The sequence below is a fragment of the Channa argus genome, chromosome 13, assembly GCF_033026475.1.
Source record: "Channa argus isolate prfri chromosome 13, Channa argus male v1.0, whole genome shotgun sequence".
In the NCBI taxonomy this organism is placed as follows: Eukaryota; Metazoa; Chordata; class Actinopteri; order Anabantiformes; family Channidae; genus Channa; species Channa argus.
In genome coordinates this window covers 19,706,658-19,731,520 of record NC_090209.1, presented here as the reverse complement: position 1 = coordinate 19,731,520, position 24,863 = coordinate 19,706,658, and the positions used below count along the sequence as shown (strand labels likewise).

At 38.1% G+C, this 24,863-nt stretch overlaps 1 protein-coding gene across 5 annotated transcripts in view; it reads right to left on the bottom strand.

Moving 5' to 3' along the window:
- The window catches only part of cfap74 (cilia and flagella associated protein 74), a 46,751-nt gene continuing 21,888 nt past the window's right edge, over positions 1-24,863 (bottom strand). For 2 of the 5 annotated variants that reach the window (XM_067527902.1, XM_067527903.1), the window contains exons 21-40: positions 23,201-23,323; positions 22,961-23,100; positions 17,914-18,042; positions 13,141-13,228; positions 11,209-11,382; positions 10,627-10,760; positions 10,237-10,513; positions 8,587-8,721; positions 8,243-8,376; positions 7,679-7,813; positions 6,330-6,439; positions 6,140-6,195; positions 4,376-4,495; positions 3,989-4,144; positions 3,697-3,835; positions 2,116-2,270; positions 1,730-1,871; positions 1,108-1,232; positions 512-646; positions 1-377 (exon numbers count right to left, since the gene is read on the bottom strand). In XM_067527902.1, coding sequence (XP_067384003.1) covers positions 273-377; positions 512-646; positions 1,108-1,232; positions 1,730-1,871; positions 2,116-2,270; positions 3,697-3,835; positions 3,989-4,144; positions 4,376-4,495; positions 6,140-6,195; positions 6,330-6,439; positions 7,679-7,813; positions 8,243-8,376; positions 8,587-8,721; positions 10,237-10,513; positions 10,627-10,760; positions 11,209-11,382; positions 13,141-13,228; positions 17,914-18,042; positions 22,961-23,100; positions 23,201-23,323 — 2,712 coding nt within the window. In that variant the 3' untranslated portion in view covers positions 1-272. Of the gene's footprint in view, positions 378-511; positions 647-1,107; positions 1,233-1,729; positions 1,872-2,115; positions 2,271-3,696; positions 3,836-3,988; positions 4,145-4,375; positions 4,496-6,139; positions 6,196-6,329; positions 6,440-7,678; positions 7,814-8,242; positions 8,377-8,586; positions 8,722-10,236; positions 10,514-10,626; positions 10,761-11,208; positions 11,383-13,140; positions 13,229-17,913; positions 18,043-22,960; positions 23,101-23,200; positions 23,324-24,863 lie in introns of those variants that run through there. The other 3 variants (XM_067527904.1, XM_067527906.1, XM_067527905.1) reach the window with 2 other exon arrangements.

Below are 24,863 nucleotides of genomic sequence, written 5' to 3'. Positions count from 1 at the left end.
TCAACATTTCAGCTTTTATTTCCAGGTGTATCCAGGTATATTTGGATCCGAAGATTCTTATTTGGAAGATAGCACCTTTTGTTTGAACCCACCCATTTTTTTATGTAAAATAGATTCAAGTGAATAAGAGTTAATATTAAGTTGCAAATCATTTGCTTGCAATAACTGCATTAAGCCTGTGACCCGATGACATCACCAAACCATACATTCTACGCTTATGTCAGTGTGTGAGTGCTGATTTCCCACTGGCTGGCATCCAGGTACTGTAGAGGTCATTCCTCAGTGATGGAGACCAAAGCCATCAAGGTGACTCTGTAAACATGCTTCTCATGCTCTTTCAAAGTTAGAGGCACACATGTCTTCACCACCTCATATGGCTGAAACAAACACACACAATATTTTTAACCACTGACACAGATTTAAGTTATTAGGCATTAATATAAACATTAATTTTTTTTTAGAATCTCGTTTGTAAATTATGTTTTCCGATCAAAAACCATCTCTTCCTCACCTTGTATCCACTCTGGGGTGTCCATGTGACAGTTATGGTGCGTTTCTCGCCTGCCTCCACACTGCCTTTGATAGGCTCCACACTAAAGCCCTGCTGCTGCAGGGATGGCACACTATCCCAGTAAAACTCACCACTCTGGGGAAAAAAAAAACTCCATAAAGCTGTTGAGTGTTTCAACTGTACCATTTTTGCCTCAACAGCATTATTTCATAAAGAAATGGTGCAATTATGCCATATTATTCTCACTGGCAAAAGGGGGAAACGTGGCAGCAGCATCTGGTATTTCTAAGCAATGATAACTGATGAAAATGTTTCCTAGTTCCAGTTTGTCATTTATTACGTCTGGCATTTCAGGTATTTTAGGAAAAAAGCACAGCCAGACGACTCAGATGTATGTTTGCATATCACAGATGTCATGCTTACGGCATGATAAGCTAGATACTGTAAAATAAAAATAATCTAGAGGTTTAAAGTCTCTAATGAGGAATTTCTATAGTAATGTTATTAATTACAGTATGATAATGAGAACAATTCAGCTGCATATCTGAGTAAACCTGTTACCTCTGTTGTTCAGGATGGTGAAAACATCAAAGTACCTTCTTAACAGAGTGGATACAGCCCACGTGCAGCTCCCTCATTGCAGGCACGATCACACCCCCTCTGTAAGTAGCCCGCAGTGTCACCAGCACAGGCATGTGGTCCTTTTCCATCACCTTTGGTTCTACAAAACAGAAAAAACAGAGGACTTAGTCGGCACTTTTACACATTTTAACTCAGTTTCTTAGGGAGTAGAGTTAAACTTGAACGTGTTGGCGTGGGTCATTTTCACAGATTAACGGCGGACAGCACAGCGGTGGAGTAGTCAGCACTGCCGCCTCACAGCTACAAGGTCCCCCAATCCGTGCGTTTCCTCCACCAGTCCAAAGACATGCACTTAAGGTTAATTGTGACTTTAAATTGCCTGTAAGTGTGAAAGCGTGAGTGTGAATGTTTGTTTACTCGTGTGTGTCGCTCTGTGTTGGCACTGAGATAGGCTGGAGACCTATTCTGGTTGTACCCCACCTCTCGCCCAATTATAACTGGGGTAGGCTCCATCCCTTCCCAACAGGATAAGCAGTTAAGAACAATGGACGGATGGAAACAGTGGAGCACTGATCCATACTGACTATTTATTGCATTAAGTTATGGGATTTCTTTCATAGGCAATGGGAGAGATACCTGTGTTGCCTGTGAGTTGAGGTTGACAGGTTATCAGTGGAGGGAGAAGGGATTCAATGGGCACTGTCAGCACATCTGCACCATACAGATACATGTTATGTGAAGAGGCTGCACCCTTCAGATCCATCACACACACTTTACTCTGGGAGACAGAAAAGCCACAGGTGAGACAGATTGGCCTTTTCTGGCCTATAGAGTGAACTGAGGACATACAGGGTGCAGTAAGTACATTTGGACAACAACAACTTATTAGGAGGACAGTGTTTTACTTAGATAATGTAATTATTTTTACAGCCATTAATTTTGGGCCAAATCAAGTTAAGAAAAAAAAAAGTCAAGTCTGAAAGAGTGCGTGGGTTGATGCATGTTTTGGTTGTTCTACTGACCTTATTCGTGAGCTCTATTGTGAGTGTGTCAGAATAATTGACAGATGAGTGGTCAGGCTGAAAGATGACAGTTATGTCCTGGCTCTGCCCTGGAGCAATGCTACCCTCTATTGGCACCACACTGAACACACTCAGCCCACTGTAGTTCTGGGTTCCTGCACACAAAAAGTACAGTACACTATTATTAACATGTCTGCTCTAGTAGGGGAAATTGATAAAACCTAGTGTTGCCTACGGTCTTTGTGCTTCAATGATTCTTATTTCAAAAGACACAGTTGTGTATTTCAATTTTGCTGCTTATTTGTTAATAACTCCCGTTACCATATTACATATATTAATGCTATAATAATTACAGTACAAAGGAGACACTTCCTTTATTCATGTTTATGTATGATTCCAGGTGAGACCCCCTTTGACCCTAAACAGAATAAGTGAATACAGATAATGGATGGATAGATGCATACTGGTGATGCTGTGGTTGAAATAAGGAGGTGCTAACAGTATTAATGAAAACTGTTGGTCAACTGAAAACAAAAGATGAAATTAAGGAAAAGTGTTTATGAGAATTATGCACATGTGGTCAAAACATTCATGTTATAAAATGGTGCTTAAAAAGTTAACCTTTTTAGAATTTTCTCTAAAAAAGTCCTAAAACTACATAAAGGTACTTAATTTACTGTAAAATTAAACAATATTAAATATATGTAGTAAAGTATGTGGACTTCAGTACCTGTTTTGCATAAAACACTTCAGCTGAACATGTCCAGACCAGCCCGCTTAAAGTCCTTCTACTGCATTTCTATAAGACTAAGGTCAGGAAACACTTGACTCCATTTTCCCCTTTAAATGAAATAATAATACTAAAAGGTTCACATACTTCTGCCACAGGCAAATATTTAATTCATACTAAATAAATAATATTTTTTTTTGACTCTACTTGAATTAACACTGTCTTACTGTCTTCAGTGAGGCCTCATATTCTGGATGCTTTAACATTTGTTGTTTTTCTGCTAATGAAATCTGGTTTGGCCTTAATTTGTCACATATATGTATGTAATAATGTATTCATGTCTTTATGAAACCAAGGGATACAGTTAGGTGCAAAAGTTTACATCCCCTTATTATGAAATGCCAAAATTAGTCAAACTTTAGCCAAATTTTATTATATTTAATTCAATATAAATATGTTTCTTAATCCAAAAGTAACAAAAAGCAATTGTTTTTATCAATTTATAAAGGGGATGCAAACTTAATTTTCATTATTTTATGATAACTTTTTAAAACCCATTCCTTGACAATATGTGTTACTTCTGAAGCTAAAAGAACATTTTCAGTAGCAGAACATGTTCTACAATTTTGTTAGGTTTAGGGTTGAGTTTCCCCCCCTTTGACATTTAAAAGTCATATAAGTTTTACTCTTTTTAAATTTCAAAACAAATCGCTGCAAACTTATGCACCCAACTGTATATGTACTTAGAGTCATCAATATCCACATACTTCATGGACAAACCGTGCTCCATCTTTTTTCTTTTGGAGATGCCAGGTTACCTGGTGAATAGTGCATTGTTAATTATACCGTACCTACTATAGACAGAATCTGAGAGTCTCTGTAGCTGCCAAGCAAAAGGGCCACCTTGTCAGCTCCGCCCTGAGGCTTGAAAGGAGAGATGCTGGCCAACAGCACCTTAAAGCCCACAGATAGCCTTGAGTTGTTGTGGAGCTATAGGCAAGATAGGGCTGAATATTATTACAGAGGCTGAAATCAGTGCCTACCAACACTCAACACACTTACAGTTATGGATTGATTGTCTTTCTTCAAAACCAGTGACATCACATGTCTTGTGCTTTTGCCATTGGTGCATTGCTAACTGACCTTCAGGATCTGTGATTTGCTCTCATTCTTCAACACATAGCCAAAGTCAAGGAGACATCCAGGGTGGGACAAGGTGACAGCAGGGACTACACCCTCCCCAACCAGAGTCATTTCCAGGGTAATTGTCTTGTTACGCACCTCCAGTGTCTCACAGTACTAGAAAACCATAGAAGGTAGTGGATAAAAAATGAAAATCTATAATGTAGTTTCTCATTTGATGGTGAATCAAATGTATTAACATGGGATGAAAAAAAAACTTCTTAGATGATCCACTTAATTACTTATTGGCCATTTATTAGAGGCAAAATGTGACATGATGGTGATATGCTTATATTTTGTTAATTTCTAACAATTGCTCCATTAGTCCATGTTAGATTATACCCCCACCTTTTTTTCCTGAGTTGGACTGAAAGCCAGAATCAGAGTGTGTTTTTCTCCAGGTCGAATGCATCTGAGAGCATTAAGAAGTGAAAATGTACCAATTATATCCAGCAGTGATGCGCTTAGCTAGGTAATAGTTAAAGAAAATTACAATGGAGAAAAGTCATTATTATCCCAATTATCTGGAGTAGCAGGAATGAAATACAATGAAATGGTAAGTATAAATGAGTAAAGATCATAATATATATCTGGATAAACGTCACACGTGTACATTCAGTGAATGTTTCTGCAGCATGCTACCAAATGCTAACGTTTACTTTAACACATTTTGACATAATTGCCTATGTTGCAATGATGATGTTATTTGGCCAGGTTTGCTGCAATTGCAACATCTTAAACCCAGAGGCCACCAAGGCAAACCTGGTCTTGTCTGAGATTGCAAAACTAAAGGTAAACTGAATTTTTTTTTGTAGCATATGGCATTAAAAATTAAATCTAAGAGGCAACACAGACCTAAAAGAAAAATGCTACACTTGAAAATCCAATAAAAACTGTTTACAGTTTTCAGTCCATATAAAACTGTTTACAACAGCACATTAACTGCAATGAACCCACTTTTCCCAAGTTTCCAGATGCAGACCCGTGTTGCATTTTATTTCTTGTCCCACTCTCCCCTCATTTCTTACTATCTGTCTACTATCTGCTCTCAAAGAAAGACACAAAGGGCTCCTAAGTAATATTTTTGTACTTTTATACTTTGTAAGTATTGGAGGCAGAACTTTCAGGGTCGGATATGTATAAACAAAGGCAAAGAAAAGTAAATCTGTGGCGCTGAATATTGCTATCGGGTTGGTCATTTTGGTAAAGTGACCCTATAGGGAGTCTAATTCAATTCAATTCAATTCAGTTCAATTCTTTGAGCTACTTTGAGCAGTCTGTGAGCAGTCTGTGGCTGCACAGACCCATATGGAGCGAAATGTGATACACTGTGTGCAGAGGCGGTAGAAGTACACAAACTCAATGTTCAAGTAAAAGTGCAAGTGTTGGCCTAAACTAATTCTCCACTACAAGTACCACTTCCTAACCCTAACCTACATATTTTACACAAGTAAAAGTTCTAAGCACATTATCTACATTTTACTTACAGTACAAAAGTAAAGGTATTCCACTTAGAAAACATGGGCAAATGTATGGGCAAGGATTTGAACATCTTTGACAAGTGCCAAATTGTTACAAATGTTGATGCTGATATAAGGATGTCAGAAAACACAATGCCATCTAGTTTTTAGTCTATGGGGCTCCATAGTGGGAGATCAGTCAGAGTGCCCACGCTGACCTGTGTACACTTCTAAAAGTGTTTGCAATGGGCATGTGAAATATAAATTGCATGTGAATGGCCAGGAGCTTGTGTGCGACTTAACTGGGGAAGAGATAGCACCAAGACTGAATTATGGGAAAAAGTGTATAATACACTATTTGGTGGGACTTAGTTAATATCGGGCAGGCGGTCATAATGCTACAGCTGATTTGTAAAAATACTGTCTTACTGATATAATGATCAATACAAATACTCAAAGTCTTTAAACTAGAGCTTCAACTTTTGAAAGCAAGTTCAACATTTGTACAACTATGTAAAGATGGGTGCATAGAGTACAATACTTACCACGTGTGATTTAAAAACTATAGTATATGTATTTGCATAAGCAGTTTGGAACACGAGTCTTTGCTCTTAGTAGTATTATTAGTAGTTAGTAGTTAGAAAAAGGATACATCCAAAGACTCCTTTGAAATGTTCTGAACTGTAAATGTTTTTATCGCTTTCTCTCCTGAAAAAAAGGAACACACACAAAAAATAATAAGTAAACTGAGTAAGATGATGTTTAAAACGATAGGTGGAATGCAAACTTACAAAATGTAAAGAACCAGGCTGCAAGATAAATGACCATTTAACACGACTCACCTACTGCCACCTGCTGGAAATCTATGATATTGTTTCCATTGTTGGATATCACCACTAGAGGAGGCTGCACAGCAAGACACTGCAGCTTCACATACAGAGTATTGAAGGGGCTGTAGAAAGGTTGGATGTGACAAGCTATGAATTAAGGAACCTGAGTGATAGCTTACACATTTGTCTTTTTACCAAAACACTTTCAAGATCCAGCAAATATGCCAAGACAAATTGCAACACAACAGACTAATTGGATAACAATATGTAAATAGACATATTGAAGATATCTAAAACACATAGTACACACAACAGCTAAAGCTGAAAAGCTTCAGAATTTGTACTTGCTTACATTTAGTGTATTTCTATGTTCTACCTAAAGTCGTTTTATCAAATATTTAGAGCTACTCGATAAAACCAGAGAGGAACCAGGCTACTCAACCAAATGCAAAAAGGTATCACACTTTAAACATGTTTTAAAATGTTTTACATTATTCTTAATAATGTTAGAAAAAAGCATATTGAAATATGCTGATATGTCAGGTACAGTTTTTACCCAACAAGAAATCTCATAGACAAGTTACATAGAGAGGTCACAGAGGTTTGTCAGAAATGATTATTTAGGATGTAATTTCTGAGTTCTTCATGTTGCCCTCAGATGTGACCACTATCACTGTTAATTTTCACTACTCAGTTTATCTCCTATTAACAGATATACTTGGATATAATTCACTACTGTGTTGCATAAATGGAGTAATAAAGTGGTGACGTTTTTTAAAAGCGTCTCCTCAGATTGGGCCAAAAAATTGGGCATCAAAGAGGACAACTCCCTACTAATCAACATGTTCCTTGTAAATTTGCAAACGCATGCTTGTTAGATGAAAGCTAATGTCGCTAAATGCTATTCAGGTCCATATTTTGGGTTGGGATTAAAACACAGTTCCTAACTGAGCAAAACAAGTGACCCCAGTCCTTTAGGATGGGAGCAACCAAACGCTTTGGGTTTACTAGATGTCAGTGATTTATAGTAAATGTATTAACTGCCAGTAGCTACTTTCCTTTCCTTAACACAAAAGCTGGAAAAAGGGGAATGGGCTAGCCTGGCTCGGTCAAAAGGTAACATGTACTAGTACTACTGAGTCTCACTAAAATAATGTTATTATATTTTGATGCTTAATTTGAATACAAACTCGGGTTTTGTTAGAGATTATGTGCTGGGCTATTTCCTTGTTACATACAGTCATAGAATGGAGGACATGATTTCAAATGGTTCACTTTTAGGATGTCCAATGGACTACAAAATCTGTAAATTGTAAGACGAGAACAACATTTGAATGAACATAATAGGTATGTTATATTACCTCCATGCTGGCTGGGCTTGTCTGTCTTCCTCTGGAGGGTCTCCATCTGATATAAAGCAGGGAATGGTGTACTCACTGTAGCACTGGGTGAAGGAATACAGCAGAGAGGCTCTGGCCTGCTCATAAAGCTCTGACCTTGAAGGTAAAGACTTTGCATGTTTAAACATATCAACAAACATTTCTTAGCACAATCACAAAATGTCTGAGCAAAATTTTCCAGCCCTGTTGAGATCATACTGTGTATGCTGAAAAAATTAAAAATGCCAAAGAAAGAATGTAAAAAAGGAACTTGCAAGTAATTTATATTTCAGTTTGGTTTGGTATTGTTTCGATGAGTTTCCCTACTTTCATACAATTGAAGGTTTTCCAACAGGATGTGAAAGATACTTCCTTAAGAATAATTTTGTGTGGCTGTGCAACATCACTCTATGATGTCCAGCTATAGAATATTCATTATTGAATATTTATTTTACTGACATTTATGTTCTGCAAAGGGGTCATGCTTTTCAAAATCAAAGTAAAGAATAAGATAAAAAACAGAAAGAAAGAAAAGAAAACTCATACCCTGGCTGTATGTCGGCAGGATCTGGTGATTCAGATAGCTTGTCTGTCTTTAGGTCATCTGACACCTTGCAGTTCTTTGCATTTACAGGAGCCTTTTTTCCTTTAGTGGATTCCACTGATGTGTCCTTTTTACTCTTACAAAACACGGACACGATTAATGGGTTGCACTAAGGTAAGACAAATGTATTTGCTACATTTTATATGAACTTCCGTAATGGTATAGAGGTGTAAAGAAATACTAGAAACTTTACAGTTTCACAGTTTTCACGTGTAATTTCCCCGTGGCGGCACAAACCCTTACACTAGTTGGGGTTGTCTGGAATTGGAGTGTGGGCAGGAAGTACCTTCTGTTCAGCCTGTCTAGTTCTCTCCAATTCCTTCTCATGGAGCAATTTGGATTGGTAATGAAGACGCAGCGCCTCTTCTCTGATCTCCTGCTCCACCAGTCTGGGTCTGAACATCACCTGAACCAGACATCTCTAGGTGAAGAGATTGGAACATGTCAGAATTACTAACTGATAAACAGATTTTCAAGATACAGCAATCAAGTGAGTAATACTGTTTGTTGTACTTAATAAAAGACTATAGTGCTCTTACACCCTGGCAATTTGTTAAATGTAATTCTCTAATACATATTTTATGTTATGTTTATGTTTTTTTTTTGTGTGGACTAAATGGACCCACGTCAAAAATCCCTCTGTTTTTCAATAGCAGAAAAAATTATTGCAATTGCTTTATCTGCATTTTACAAAGACGTTGAGTATGCAGATGACCCACAGTTCTTAAAATTACGGTGCACAAGGTGAATTTAAAATTCACAATTTGTTATTGTGTTCTGTACTTGTTGAAGTTCTAGTACAGACAGGGCAAAATAAAAAGCACTCATTCATTTTCACCAGATGTCCAGTAGAGAGCATCATTACACTTCTGTATCTGCTGTGACATGTTTGTCTCTCAGTAATTCTGCATTGTAGTACTGAGTTGCACTGAGGCCGAGACCTTTATTTCTTTCCAATCTAAGTTGCAAATGTTTACATAATAAGGTCAATTTTACTTTCTTGTGAAAGTAGAACAAGGAATTTGGGAAAATTATGATAAAAAAAGAAAACATTAGAAGCCACAATATTCTGCCCTCTTATGTTGCATTTCTCATATTCCAACCAATCGCTTTTTCCAAAATAACTGTATGTCATGGTCTAATTATGGTTGGTTGGGATATCGTCAAAGCACTGAATAAGCTTATAAGCAGTACCAAATATCATCTTTCTGTGAAAAGACTGCCTGCTTGGTTAATGCCCATGTCAGTCAAATTACACTTTAAAAAGAAGCAGCTTTTGTTACTAAGCAACAACAAAATCACCGTCCTTAATGGCTAAACTAAACACAGCTAAATATCTTTGAAATATAGGAGTCTAAAGAATAAATAAAGAATGGATAGGTTGGGGGCACTTGCTCTGGCTCTGATGAAGGGGAAGAGGATGTTCTAAAATATGTTGCATGCAGAGTATGTAGTTCCATGCAGGTACATGAGACCCTTAGAAAAAGGAGCAATCAAAGGGAGTACAACTAACTCATTCAGGAGGTTGGCCTGGTTCACTTGAACAATGGTCTCTTATTTTAGGCTTATTTGAGAACGTGTGGGACCCTGCTGTCAATTGTCTGGCCTCTCAAAACAATTCTGAGTTGAAAATGTGTCAATTGGAGGTGTTCAGGGTGCTCCAGTGAAGATGCAGGACGTGTTTGGAGCAGATAACTGCAAAGCAGTCAGCAATGCACAAGAAGCAAGCAAAATGCATAACTCTTTACAATTACAAAAACCTGCCCCATGCTCTAAACAACTATCTAAGTCTGGGCCTAAGGGCCACGGAAGAAGCACATCTACTGCTAAACACACCTATTTTCACTCCTTACGACTGGCTATCTGCTCTGTTTGTGTAAAATCAGTGTTTGGTCCTTTTAACATCAGTGTAAACACAAGTGGTATTCTATCCCACCTCTCCAGGGAGCAGGCGTCCTGCAGAAGGAGATATGTGGATTTCCGAATGCTCTGGTGTGGTGAAGGAGAACAGCCTTGGAGTTCCAGGAGTCACAGCATCCTTGAACGCTGAAGTGACTTGTTGTTTGGACTGGGCACGTTCGGTGTGCTTGTTTATCAGGTACAGTATAGCTGTGGATTGGTCACCGACTGCCGTGGCACCAAACTGGACCAGAGAATGAGAGAGCTCCAGTGGAGGACGGACACCCACTGCTCGGCAATTGAGCAGGAAATCTCTGAACACAACAGAAAACAAATAGCCATCAGTTTAGAAATATCAAACACCAATAAAATCATATTCCATATAAATGACAATACATTTACAAACAAGTAAGAATTGCAAGTTGACCTGTTAGCCCCAGATTTGCAGGTGAGCCGGAAACTGTATTCTTTTGCCTTGCTGGCACTGAAAATCAGGTCAATCTCCAGGGTCTCATGGGGAAGCAGTGTACCAAAGCCATCATTAGGCTGGACATCTATAAACTGTAATTTAACAGAACACAAAATTTCCTATATGTCCTAAAATCATGATCCTTATCATTTTTATGAAACCAGACAAAGTTTTTTTTAATGTTTTTGGTTCTCATCTTTTCGTCAGTGGCCAATCTTTATCTGTTTGTCAAGTAAAGCTTGTCAACCATACATATAATTCAGTGTCACTTTAACTCATTTTTTCATTTGCACTGATAACATCATTACTCTTTAGTGTTGCTCTGTTTACACTATACCAGAACTGTGCTAATTTACTATTAATGGAAATGGAATGAAATCTTAATGACTAAATATTCTACACACTGATACAATGGAAGTTTCTGAGGTAGTTTCTTCTTATATTTGAATCTGGGTAAATGCACTTCACAAGTTAAGTAATGTTTAATCCAAAAGAAAGTATTCATAGCACTGATCGAAGTTCTTGCTACTCATGCAGTACCTCTGGAATGCCCAAGAAGCCAAAGTCCTGAGGTAGCAGGGACAGGTTTGTAAGACGAACGGTACTCTTGACTGACTGGTAAATGGAACAGTAGCCAAAGTCCACCTCAGTCTGGTCAAACTGCAGATTGGAGGAGGTCACAACTGCATGGACAGTAAAACCGATAGACTGCACCTAAACACACAACCATGAAGAAACTTATAACCATTTGGCCATTATTGTTTAAGTGGAACATTTTTATCCACATCAATTAAAACAATAAGTTTTTCTTTCCTTTTTTTAATTTCATTGTCAGTCAATCACACTGGGGCTAGACTGATTTTATTCTAATGTACTGCTAAAATGTTACCATGAAAACAGTTTTCAATGAATATCTTTTTAAAACTTTTATACATTTTCTAATTCATATTGAAGAAAATAAAAAACACTGACAACAAAGACTGCAGTGACATGATCATGGGACTTAAATGAGCCTTCTGAAGTCTGTTAATTTTAAATTTGAATTCTTGCACTGCATGTATTTAATAAATGAAATTCACAAGTCTAGACCACTTTAGTCCTCTGATCTGAAATGGAGCAATGCTTTCATGTATGTAGACACCCTTCATCATTGAGTCACTGAGATAGTACCTACAGTATGTTGGGGACTATTTTAAGCAGTCAGTTATTACACATTTCACGGTCCATTGATTAATTAATAAATCTATCATGGTTTATGTGGGATAAAAAGTACAATATACTAGTACTAGATTAAAAAATAGTACTAGTATTATTTTCTCAAGATGATGTCCTCTTGCATTATGCAGATGATCAGCTGATGACCTTGTTTATCTGTCTCTGCATCATTGCGTTCCTGGCTGCTGCAAAGTCTGGTGACCATGCAGGAGCTTGGCCCGAGGTGGGGGCAACAGCTTTGGTGCTCTACAGGAGCATCCTGGCCCAATCTTTGGCTTCATGTCAGAGAACCCTCCCCCCCTCAACAACCCTCTCATCTCCATGGCCTGGTAGAGAATAGGGATGGATGGTGAGGACGAGGAAGGTGACGATTTGGCAAGAAGATGGACCAGATTTAGATTTACTGAGAAAGAGTACTGGCATCAATGTGAGGCGAATGTTTAAGCAGCTGCTCTGTGTTTTTTCTAATAAGGACTGCTTGATTTGAAGGAATTCAGTTTCTGTGAGCAAATTATTTTCTACTTCAAGGGCTTTCGTTTTTATATACTGCACACATATTTAGAATTTTATTTAGAGAGGAATGGAACCAAATTGTATGGGTGACTATACAGACTTGAAAAGATTTTGTTAAATTTTTGTTTAGCTAAAAACAAAGGTTTTAGTTTAAATTCATTTAACATTCAAATTAATTCAAAAACTCTAAAAGAGTTTTTAACTTTGGTGAACCAACTAAAAACAGGGACAGGTAGGAGAATTTTCAGGTCACTGCTTAGCTGTTTTGCAACGAAATGCTCCTTGAAACTTCTGGTTTTCTTCTTAATAATTGTGGGTTCGGTGTACAGACTCTTTACAAGTGTTTGCATTGATGTCTCCATATTATGTTATAAATTAAGGGGCTATTAAATTGTTTCCTTCTCTGAATAAGAGCTTGAAACCAAATCGTTATGAACAAAATATATTTTACTAAAAAAATATATACCAGAGGCATAAGAAAAAAAATACAGTATTTCTGCTAACTCATGTTCCAAAGACATTTTCAGTAAAATCCCCTTTATCCTTGGCTTATTAGCACAAGTGAAGTAACTGGGCCTTAAGGGTGGCAGATAATTTTAGCTTGTTATCAGCAAAATAGGTTACAACCTTCAGTGGCTATGCTTCTGTTAGGGACAAAGTAGGACAAGCCCTGTATTGCACGATAAGTATATTATTTTCAGGATCCAGGGAGGATACTTACACAGTGTATGGTATGATACAAACCTGGCCTGCTACATGCACAGTCATTGGAACCTCCAGGACTCCGGTCTCTTCATCAAAATACTTCCTGCCATCTTTGGATAAGGAGCATCTAAAATGGAAAACACACAATTATGCAAAGGGGCAATTTGTTTTGTAAAAAAGCTTTATCTCCATTATTTGAGCAGAAAGGAGCCAAAACACTAATTAGAGGTTGAAAACAAGCACACAAATGCAGCAATGATTTTGAAGATTGCAATTTGTTTTGTCGATACATTAGATGTCAACAGTCAAAATCCACAAGCCACTGCCCAGCTTTATAAAGAAAGATTGAGATTCAGGCCCTGAAGACCAATTACTTTACTTTAACCCACGACTGTAGGATCGGCTCGCCAGAGAAAGCAGGAGAGAGATGTAGAGTTCGCCTCCACACTACTGTAGGTTGTAGCCATGGTGATAGGAGATATAAGTATTATTCAAAGAAGCCCAGTAGTCATGCACAGGCTTATGTAAAACTCTAGTCCTTCAATATTTTCCAGTGTCGATAGCTGCTCTCATGATATTATATGCTGTATATAGGTTTTGTGTGTATGTGTGTGTCATTACCAAGTAAAGAGTGGTCAAATGCAGTTTGTTGGATCTTTTTTCTTGCTTTTCCTTCCTCTGTCTCTCCCCTATCAACTGTCTTCTCTGTCTCTCCCTCTTTACACTCTTAATGCTGGTTGAAGGCTGGAGAGCTAAGGCTGTTAATGTCTGTCAGCACAATTTTTTCAAAGAACTATAACCAAGCCCGCCTTCAACAAATCTGTCAGCTTCAGGTTTGTGTTTCATATTTCCTAGGCCTCATTGCTGCTGCTCTACGACATCTTTAATGATGCAGAGCTTGAAAGGTCACTTCCTCACAAATCAAAATGAAATCTCTGCATTTACAAAAATGGGGTAATTAAAAATGTCTTTTTCCTTCATAGCTTGACCAGTGATCTTAGAGGTGTATTTAAGGAAGCACTCTTGTTCTGCCTACTAATAGAATCGCTGCTGGAGAGTCACTATTGAATTAGCTTGGCAGGGCAGAGTGGAAAAGCCTGGTGTGAGATCGCCAGGCCCATATGGTCGAGAGAATTTTGCGGATGGATGGGGTTTTAGATTTGTCACTGTCCTGCACAGATTTGCTTGTGTGCTCTTCTCTTCTGTAGCCAGATTATCCACAGTCTCACCCAAAAGTAATTCTCCTTTAATAGAACGTCTGAGAACAGTGTAGGACATACAGTAACTACTGAAACAGTTTACCTCATGTGAGCAAAAAGGGTAGTATATATCTGAAATATATGCAGTCCTCGTCAGAATAGATTACAGTTTGAATTTCACTTCTCCATTAAAAAGTGATTATGAAAAGGATTACAAAACGGATTAAGAGGCTTAGGGATTTTTCATTATGGGAAAAGGAATGGGACAAAAAAAATGTAGTAAAGAGTCGGGAAAAAAATTCTTAAAAATTACATTAACCTAACAGGTATTTTGTTTTTTCTTCCCGTACCTCACTGCGTTATTAACATTACTGATACTGGTGTGATCGGCAAACCATGCTTACAATCGCCCTAAGAGCAGGAAGTGATGTGTGGGACACATTGCTTTACTCTTCAGAGGTTACACCCTGCACTTCTCATTCAAGCAATCCTAATCTAACGATCTTGTCATAACTCAGTTAAGAAGCAAAAATAAAATATAGCCTTTATAAAATATATTAGACTGAAATTCTACGCATGCAGAATCTTTTCCTCAACCTATAATCCTGGTTTTCAAAACTATAAAGTTCTCCTTAAGATCTAAACTCAAATTACTAGACCAAAGTGAGGCAGGTCACATGGCCATGGCAGGTCCATTTAGAGATTTGTAGTTGGGATTAAAAACGACAAAGGCATCTTTGTACTGTACATAGCTGGCATGAGTAAAGTGACAGAAAACAGTCATACAGTACTGTACATGTCATTATCATAGCTGGGGAGACAGACACAGCTGCACATGTAAGCCAACTAACAGAAATTTCTAGTTGGCATATTTCTTCTGTGAATGTGATCTATCCGAGCAACCAAAACCAAAGCTTCTATGCTGATCGAAAATTAAATAAACAAAGCTTAAAGTGGAAAACATAGACACAATTTCAGGCTAAGTGAGTGAAGCAAAACAAAAAGACAATTTAGTTTTATTATTAAACTTTAAATGTCCATAGGAATGTAAGTTGAACAGCATTCGTGTTAGTTGAACAAGATTATAGACATGTGAGCCAGTGGCCTTGCTATTGTAGAGAGGGGATTATGTAGTGTACGGGACAATGCTGTTGATATGTGAAGGGAAAGTGTGGGCTTGCTGGTGACAAATAACAGTGGAGGAAGACAGGCAGAGAGGGATGAAGCAAAGGAAACATGGTTAAGGATGTGGGCAGGTTGTACGCAATCCTCCATGGCAGGAAGAAAGAATCACCCTCTCTCACAGTAGAAGGCAAGAAGCAAACACCTGTGTAAAGAATGAAAGCTATGAGTCATTTCAGAATCCAGATTTAACAGTGCATGAGTGTGTATGTGGATAAGAAAGTGAGTGAAGCAGTGCTGCTAATGAGCATTTGGAAATCAAACCATAGTCACTGGCTAGGAAGACCTGGCATTGCCATTTTAAATGACATGCCACTACTGCATAAAACAAAAGCAAACCTACAGAATACCAACAGCTTGGAAGCCAGATCCAACCATGACAGAGATGACACATACAGGAAAACAGCTTGCTGACAAGCTTGAAACACAGTTATTCCCATTTGCCCAGTATGGTTTGTTTGAGTTTCTGGTGCAGGTGGGGGACATTCTTGGGTCCTTTGGCAATCATGTCTATTAGTTTGAATAGCATTGTGCTAACCTTGACTTTGTGCCTCTCTGTTTTATCATAATTTTCATGTCACAAAATTTTATTTATACCTAAAAAGTTAAATCTCATTCAATTTTTAAGAAAATACAGATGGTCAGAACCACTGTTTTGCAGACTCATAAGGTCTGGATAAAAATTTATTCCATCCTCTGACCGAGATATTAGCAGAAATGGATGAGATTATCACATCCACACAGGTCGTGCTTTGTGTTACAGACATAGCAAAATCTAATTGACATGTCTTCATCATAAAAGTTGTAACTGCTTGTAGCAACAGAACCTAACACATACAACAAATGCTACTAAGACATAACCTTCTACGCAAAATTAGGCTAATATAAAGTGTTAGACTGAATCATATCAATGAGTAAAATTAAGATGGCAAGTTTCTGCCCAGCTTATGTTTAGTGGTGCCACTCTACCCTTTGGAGTTCCTGGTTTTATAATCCTTAGACTGATTCTGGCAAAAGCTACCAAATAACATGTGAATTGCAACTGGAATTGTTCTTTAAAAGCACCAGTGTTGTCAACGAGAGCACAATGAACCAGATCTGGTGTCTTAGGTTATGTAAGCAGAATAACAGCCAGCATATAAGCAATGGTGGATGGTGGATGCATACTATAGCACGATGAGGACTCTGAGAATAACTGAGAGGCAGAATAGATGTAGCCAGAGGTAAAGTGAAGGAGCAGAGAGATGGTTATTGAGAAAATGGAAGCGAGAGAAATATTGTTAAGCACAGAGGTGAGAGGCCGAGAAAAGAGAAGTGTGTGTGAAAGAGTTGGTAAAGACGGCAGAGAATCAAAAGAGAGAGAAAGTGTTACACAGTGGGAGGGGGTAGTAGCTCTAACTGTGTTAGTGCTCAGAAACGCAGCACCATCTCAGTAGCAGCAAAAGTAATGCCGTACTCTAGTCTGCATATCCTAACCGCTGCTGATTCACTAAGGCAGATTAGTGACATTTTCGCGCTCCTCCCCAGCGTGTGCTACTGCTGAACGATGACCAGTATGTGCCCTAACTGTTGTCATTTGTAAAAAAAAAAAGGATGTCAGCTATCCTTACAAAAAGCTGATGAACTGTGAAAGGACAATAAGGAGGGTGGGCAGCAACATACTAGCACCCACGCTGAGTTTTTACATACTGCACGCCTCTCATATTTGCCCCTGTCCTCTCTTCTGGCATTCAAACAGCAGTTCAACTCCTGCCTCTGCAACTAAATATAGAAGCTGTATCATTTTCGAAAGAATTACCATGTCCTTCAAAGTCATTAGAACTCATTATCAGAAGCCTTCAAGCCCCTGCGCTCAGAGTGCATGTACAGGATTGTAGGTTGCATTGTTTCCATTTGAAACTCCATAAGGCAAAAAGGGAAGCTATTATATAAGTATTGTAATATTTAGTAACAGACTTCTCAAGATGACACTATCCTTTTTTTCCCCTCAAAACTGGATAGTCAGTCACTCAACAGGCTGTGACATGTTGTGTGTCTAAGTAAGCTGCCTCCATTAGCTAATGTAAAGCATACTCCTGCCACTTCGAAGCAAAATTCAGTTATTTTTAGAACTATAAATGATTTTCATAGCTTTTAGTTACCCCATACACAGTTCTTTGTGCAACTAATGTATGGCACATTGGGTCAAAGTTAAACAACTGTCAGTTATGCACTCCTATATTTATAGTTAACCTGGGTTTTATCTTTGAAATGGCAAAGGATGGGAAGTCAGAAAACTCCAAACCTGGCTAAATAAATATGAAAAGTCTCTTTTGGATTGAACAATTTTCATAAGAGGCAGAAAGAATCTCAACAAGCTTACAGTTTAAATAAGATTATGAATGCTTCAATGACTCCATTATCATTTCATCCTACGTGTGTCCTTCTTTACCTCGGCAGGAACTTGAGCTGGGCATTAAACCTGGATTCAGCCTGTATGAAGCCAGTCTTCGGAAGGATTTCAATGTGTTTCCTCATTTCTGGACACACCTCAAAGGTCAGCTTCAAGGCTGTGCTGGCTCTGTCAAGCAAAGATATATCTTCATTTGCATAATGTTAACATACCAAGTACATACATCTGAGGTAGGGACAATCTATGATGATTTTAAGTCATAAGAAATAAACAGGCTGTTAATTATACTATTAATTAGTGTGTAGAAGTGAAAGACATTGGAGTTACTTATAAATTTACATTTTTTTAAACTCTAAACTGGACACCTGGACAAGCAGGGGGCACTGTAAGGATCATGTTTTTGATTTGAAATTTTGAAAATAATGGAAGTCTACCAGGATCTTAGCTTGGTCATTGTCATCCACCCTGAGTGGTGTATCCCATCTTGACTGTGGGACTTCCAGCCTGTACTCGGCACAGAAGTTTCCACTATGCCAGCCACTTTGTAATGGCGTTCTGTGTATGACTCTCACTAATCCTTGGCCTCCTTTTCACTTAATGTACAATCTCAGGATGCTCGATTTGGGGTGAAATCCAGCATCTATCTCCTCTTTTGGCCAGCTTATTATGACAGCAGGTACCTGATGACTGGCAGGACATAGGTGTTAATAGCCTAGATGTGGTTCTTCCCATTTCTTCCCATTTCAGAATTTCCAGTTCTGTAGGTACCTGGAATTTGCTGCTTTCCTTTTGGCCTCTTAATGATTCCCTTTTGCCTTAAGTTACCTGTAGCTGTCCTCAACATCTGTTATGCTGCCTTCTGCTAATATAGTCCCCTGAGTTCTGACTATACTTTCTCTCTTTGTTGTTACCATCCCACCACACTTGTCCAGTCAGAATAATATTCTGACGTCCTGGCTGAAGATCCTAGTGGCGTGGATCACTGGGTCGATGTCTCATTCGTTCCTGGCAAACATCTTGATGTCATCCATGTAGAGGACAAGGCTAATGGTTGCCCCATTCTGTAGTCGGCATCCGTAACCAGTCTTGTAGATGATCTGGCTGAGGGGGCTCAAAACAGCAGCTGGGACAGAGCATCTCCTTGGCAAATACAGGTGATATTAACCTTTGAAAGTGACTTAAAGTTGGCCTCTAGGCTTGTTTTTTTTTTTGCTTAGGAAACCCCTCTTTTCCCACGAGGACTTAACAAGGAAAGAGAAGAGACTTTGCTTGATTGACACTTACAATGATTGTCTTGTACAGAGTGATGTACCCCAAGTCCATATCATTTAGGTGGCCTATTTTCTAACAGATGGTTGTGCCTGTGGCTACAAGCTGCTGTTATAGCTGAGGTTATAAATGGCTCTTCTCCTTGGGAATTCTCCAACACATCCAATCACATCGCACACTTACAGAACACACCTTAATAAAACGATGACAGTACAAACATGCTGAAGACATTTCCTTTTTGCCAGGTAATATGCATATAATGTGATAATGCTTTGCTATGGCTGCTCTCATCCGTAAAGATGCAAATGTAAGCTATGTGAAAGCTATGACCAAAAAGACTGAGGCACCCTTTATTTTTTGATTCCCCATCTCAAATTAAATGACCCACTTTAAACAGTGAGGTCAAACAGATGGTTGTTTCCCCGAGGCAAGGACTCTCAGGGACATTTGGGAGACATTAAATTGCTATCTATATTCCAGCCAAATGATAACTTTCAAACCACTCTTGAAGAAGTATTCATAGACACATAATCATTAAGGGCCATTAAGCATTTTAATTAATAGAGACATTTTGCTGATCTTGTCTTTTTACTGGCTGCCTGTAACCAGTTTCTGAAACAATGTTTACTGATTTAAAGGGGAGTTTAAAGCAATTCATACAATTTGCAATTTGCTTCCTAGAGTCAAGGAGCACTGTGGTACCAAAAGTATACTAATGTTTTGTTTTATTTGGTCATAGATTTACATACTAAATTATGTAATTTGCAGAAACAATATTTAAAGTTGATACATAAAATGGTTGTACGCTTATATGTTGTCTATCTGAATTTCTTATTTTAGCAAATCGTTATACTATAGGCCAAAATTATTTTATGTGGACAGTGCAAAGTTATGTGTTAGTATATTCAGTACTGAATATATACAGTATATTCAATGTGGACAAGTTCCTGTTCTGTTTCAACTTGACAATATCTTCCCACACAAAGCAAGGTCCACAACATTTTATTTGAAATGTAAAATATCATATTTTATATTTCTCCAGTTGGAGTTGAGAGACTGCGCTCTTTCATTACAGCAAAACCATTCAACACATTCAAATAACAAAGTCCTAAGGGGACCCTAATAATTTTGACCTGTTAAAAGGGACATCTTTAAGGTGTTCCTAGGGGGGCATAGCAAATACTGTATTTTGTCATGTAAAACTTCTGTAATATTTATAAAAAGCTGAAACCTTGTGTCAGGTCATGTTGCAGAGAAATGAGTCATTTTTTATGGGGAGCTGTGCTTTTTTTTGGAAGCCCAGGTGGCTTCACTTACTTACTCCACACGTATTTCAAGGCCTCACAGAATACCAAGCCTTCACAGTAAAAGTTCTAGGTAACCTTTCTCATAATGGAGCACTGTCTGCTTTATAATACATGCCAAAATTTTAAATAACTAGAAAGAAGAATTTTTTATCTCCTGATTATTTCCTATGTTACTATCCCTCTGGCCAAACAGAGGACTAAGGGAAAGTGGGCATATCAGAAATGCAGTAAACAGAGAATCGAGGACAGAAGGCTTTGTGAAACTGGTTAGTACTGTTTTTTTTGTGGACTTTGGGAAGGAATGCTCATCTCCCAGCAGGTGCCAGTGGAAGAGGGCTTAAAAGTCCAGGCTGAGTGTTTGAAATAAAATAAAAGACGCACTGTTCCCAAAAAGGTAAAACTCTGCCAACTGTGCTCAGAATATTCGAAGTGTTGGCTAACAAGCAAAAGCAAACATGCAGATACAAAAGCCTCTTAAAAATTCTTTCAATTAACAAGAGCAATATTCAAATTACTGGCTCACAGACAACCGAGACATATTCAATTATGCACTGTGCTGTTCTTCTAAAAATCTGTCACAAACTAAGGAGACTTTGTGGGATATCTACACATCTACTTAAAGGAAAAAAATGACAATTTTTATGATGGAAGCAGCAGCTCTCTTATTGTTTCCCGTAAAAGCCTGCCAAGCTATTTTCTTTTTAAATGACTATCTTGGAGGCAGAGTGACATATTGCATAGTTTACTGGTGCATTAGCATTTTTTTTTATACTTTAAAAGCTGCTGTTCACACTGATGCTGTGATCATCATGTGTGTGTGCTGGTGTGCCAGTGCACCAGATGGCAGTTGTCACAAATCCCCCACCCCCACACATTTACTCCGTCCCACATATGATGTGACAGAATGACTAGGTGGTTGACCACACGCATGTAAATGCTACCTACCCCGGTGAATTCTTATCTCTTATGTGCATTACAATGTATCACTCCCATAATCATAAAGGATTTACTTAGTTTGCTTGTATGGACCAAAGAGGATTGTGGGGATGTGAGTTTACCACTTAGTCCTTTACATCATCCACATGGTTTCACAACATTTATCAGTCAACACATCTCTATTTTTATGAGATATGTTTGTCTATTCATTTGTTGAATATCTCAATATGGCGATTAATTCTAAACGTAGCTAGGCGGATGCTGGACTGGCTGAAAAGTAAGCTGGTCTTGTCAATTTTAAGGGATTTCCATAAGCTGTTTTCTGTGAAAATGCCTGTTTTGGCAGAGACTGAGTGTGTGAGGGTGTTTTAGTATTGCATTCAGCAGATAAGCCAGCATGCAGATTATAAAGCCCCTTGAGGCAAATTTATGATTTGAGATTTTGGGTTATATAAATAAAACTTGACAACAAGTAAAACGGAATATGACATGCACCACTCATTTTGCAGTGATATAACTATGCTGAAGGTATAATGTTGCTACCAGTTTGATGAATTTTAACACCGTTATCATTTCAGATATATTTTTTTAAACTGGAGAGATATTTGACTCCTATTTAGATTTCTTGTTTCAGCCTGCGACCTGAGTATATACATGTTTCATATTGTAAGCCAAATGTGAGGTGAAGGTAAAACAGTTCAATGGCATGACTTCATGATTTCAGCAATGTTGTAACACATTGCTGAGTCTTCTTGGTTTTGTGGGGCTTTGTCCAGTTTTGTGGGATTATACAGTGATAGTGTTCGGACAACTAAGTGGGTCTAGCTCTGATTAAGTTGCCTAAAAGGCCAGCTTAGTGCCAGTGTAACTTCAACAAGTAAGGAAAAAAATGCTGACTCGTGCATCAGGCCTTGGCATTCAGAAGACACTAACACCCAAGCTAGTGAGTCCAGTCACAGCAGCAAAGCCTAAGAAAAAATACTGAAGATTTGAGGCTGAGTAAAGCAGCAGCAAAATTCTTTAAAAACAAAAGGACAAACTTTTTCGAACATAAAATGCCAGCACGAATCAAGAACAGCATAAAGAGGTATTTTGACATTCCAGATGGAGGACTCCTTCAACCTTTCTAACTGTTGCAGATGGTTACTTGGTTTCAATAGTGTGGTATGAAATGACATCTCACTTTCCGTAATTTGAGTGTTTTATTTAGATCTTCAGTGCACCAAGTAGGCATTGCCAACGTGTGATTTTATAAGAGGAGCAGAGACATTTCTAGTGTATAACTCAACTCCTTCAGTTGTTGTCAGTTTGTTAGTTTGACATAAAATGTGATTAGCAAATAAGGTACCTGTTCATTTTCTTGTTTTCTACATCCTAATATAGTTCAGGCTTCTAAGATTAAGCAATTCATGTTGATGTCATAAGTGCACATTTTAAATGGCACGTTAGTGACTTGTACAATATATATAAATAATAATAATATTTAAATACAAGTGCCACAGTGCAGAAGCTGTATCAGTAGTCCTTTTAGTAACAGGACAGTGCTGTCATCTATCTTAGGCTCCGGAACGTACCTGCTTTGGACTGTGATGCTCTCCTGATAGAGGAAGTCAAACATGCAGATCTTCATGTCAATGTTGGGCTGAACCACCCATACAGGAATGCTCACAGCAAAGCCCCTCACCTTGATTGGTATCTGTTTGAACCAACATGCCTTTACATAAAATAACACTGATATCTACAAAACCAACCAACTGAAACAATTGTGCCAATTTAGTATTATTTATTACATTCTCAAGATAAATGGGTCTTACTGGTTTGCTGGAGGAGTTGGAGAATTTGATGTGGAAGTCTAGTGTGGCCTCTCCTGGAATGGTTGGTGTGAAAATCACCTCCAGTTTGATGCTTTGAAAGGGTCCAATCTCCCCCTCTCTAACCTAAGGTGGGGTACATTAAAAACATTTGATTTTTATCTCGATAAAATACTGGCGTGCTGTAAGGCAACTGTAAACTTATCATTTAACCTAAGAATAAACATCTATTATATGATCTCAACGGACATGCAAAAACAAACTACATTCTCTAGACAGAGATGGGGCTAAGGGAGCTGACAATACCAATTAAAAAAACGAAAGAAAACACACAAAAGCATTTAGAAGAGGTAACTGGTATCATATTCTGTATTCCATATTTAGCAGAACAGAAAGGGTGCTTTTCACTGTCAAAGTGACTTTTTTAGCTAATAATTGGTATCAAACCATTTTTGGGTAATTCATTCATTCATTTCTAATGAAACTTCGACATTTTCTAGCCAGGTCTGTAATTTGATCTTCCTGCACAAAACACTGTTTAGTTGATCTGTTTTACTTCGTGACACAAAACCATTTCTCCCCATGTAGGTGAGGCTAATTTCACCCAACTTCAAATGGCATTTAATCAAACCCCAAGGAAAGGTGGTGTAGGTCATCTCCTCTGCTACAAATGCATTCAATTGGTGAGAAAGTAGTAAAAAAGCAAGCCATTTGTGCAGCAGCCAATTCCATATTGTGGGACTACGATAGCTGGATGGATAATTCGTCATTTACTCAGCATTCTACTATGCAAGTTGAAGCATCAGTCAAATTGACAATGATCAAGCCATGGGCACATGCAATACACAAACACAACAAGCACAGAGGGAGAGGTCATGCACCATTAGCCTCTGCTAGAGAGATGTAATGAACCCTGAACAACTCAGAACTTCATATGGGCCACAAGACACACATAGCCTCAGTGCTAAAAAAACAGAGGCATAATGTTCAACAGATGGAGATAAGTGTCTCTTCAGAGACAGAACAGGCATCTTTCTTCTAGTGCAGTTACACAGATTTAGTAAAATCTTTTAGAAATGTGTTGTGTTACAATGTATTGATCAATCAACATCTATTCCGAGCAAGAAATCTCAAATACCAAATTGACAAATGCTGTATGTAATTTAGTATATGTGGCCCCTAGATGATGGTTATTAATTATATTGAATGTGTAAACTATGGAGTGCCCTCCAAGCTATTTTACTCTTTACTGTCTCTATACACACCCTATGTCGGCAGGCTGCTTCTGCTATGCCTTCTATGTATGGGAACACGTGAACAAAGGCAAATGATAGGTCCACTTACAACATTGTATCATATATAGTAAGATAAAGTAAGATGTGTAGTAAGATAAAGACCCAAATGCAGCACGATGCAGTGAGAGTATGGTAAACTAAGTATTTATTTCTAAGTATTAAACAGACAGAAATTCCGTCCCAAGGGAGGACCTAAGCAAAAAAGACAACTAAATGTAAAGAGAAGAAAAACCAAATAACATAAATGTTAATAGCTTTAAAGAAACTAAGGCTGAGCATGGCTAAAAGCTTTCTTTCCTAAAATGTCAACTTTGCACTCTGGAATTCTCACAATCTTTTAAGAACACATTATAAAATTTAACTATTAAAAT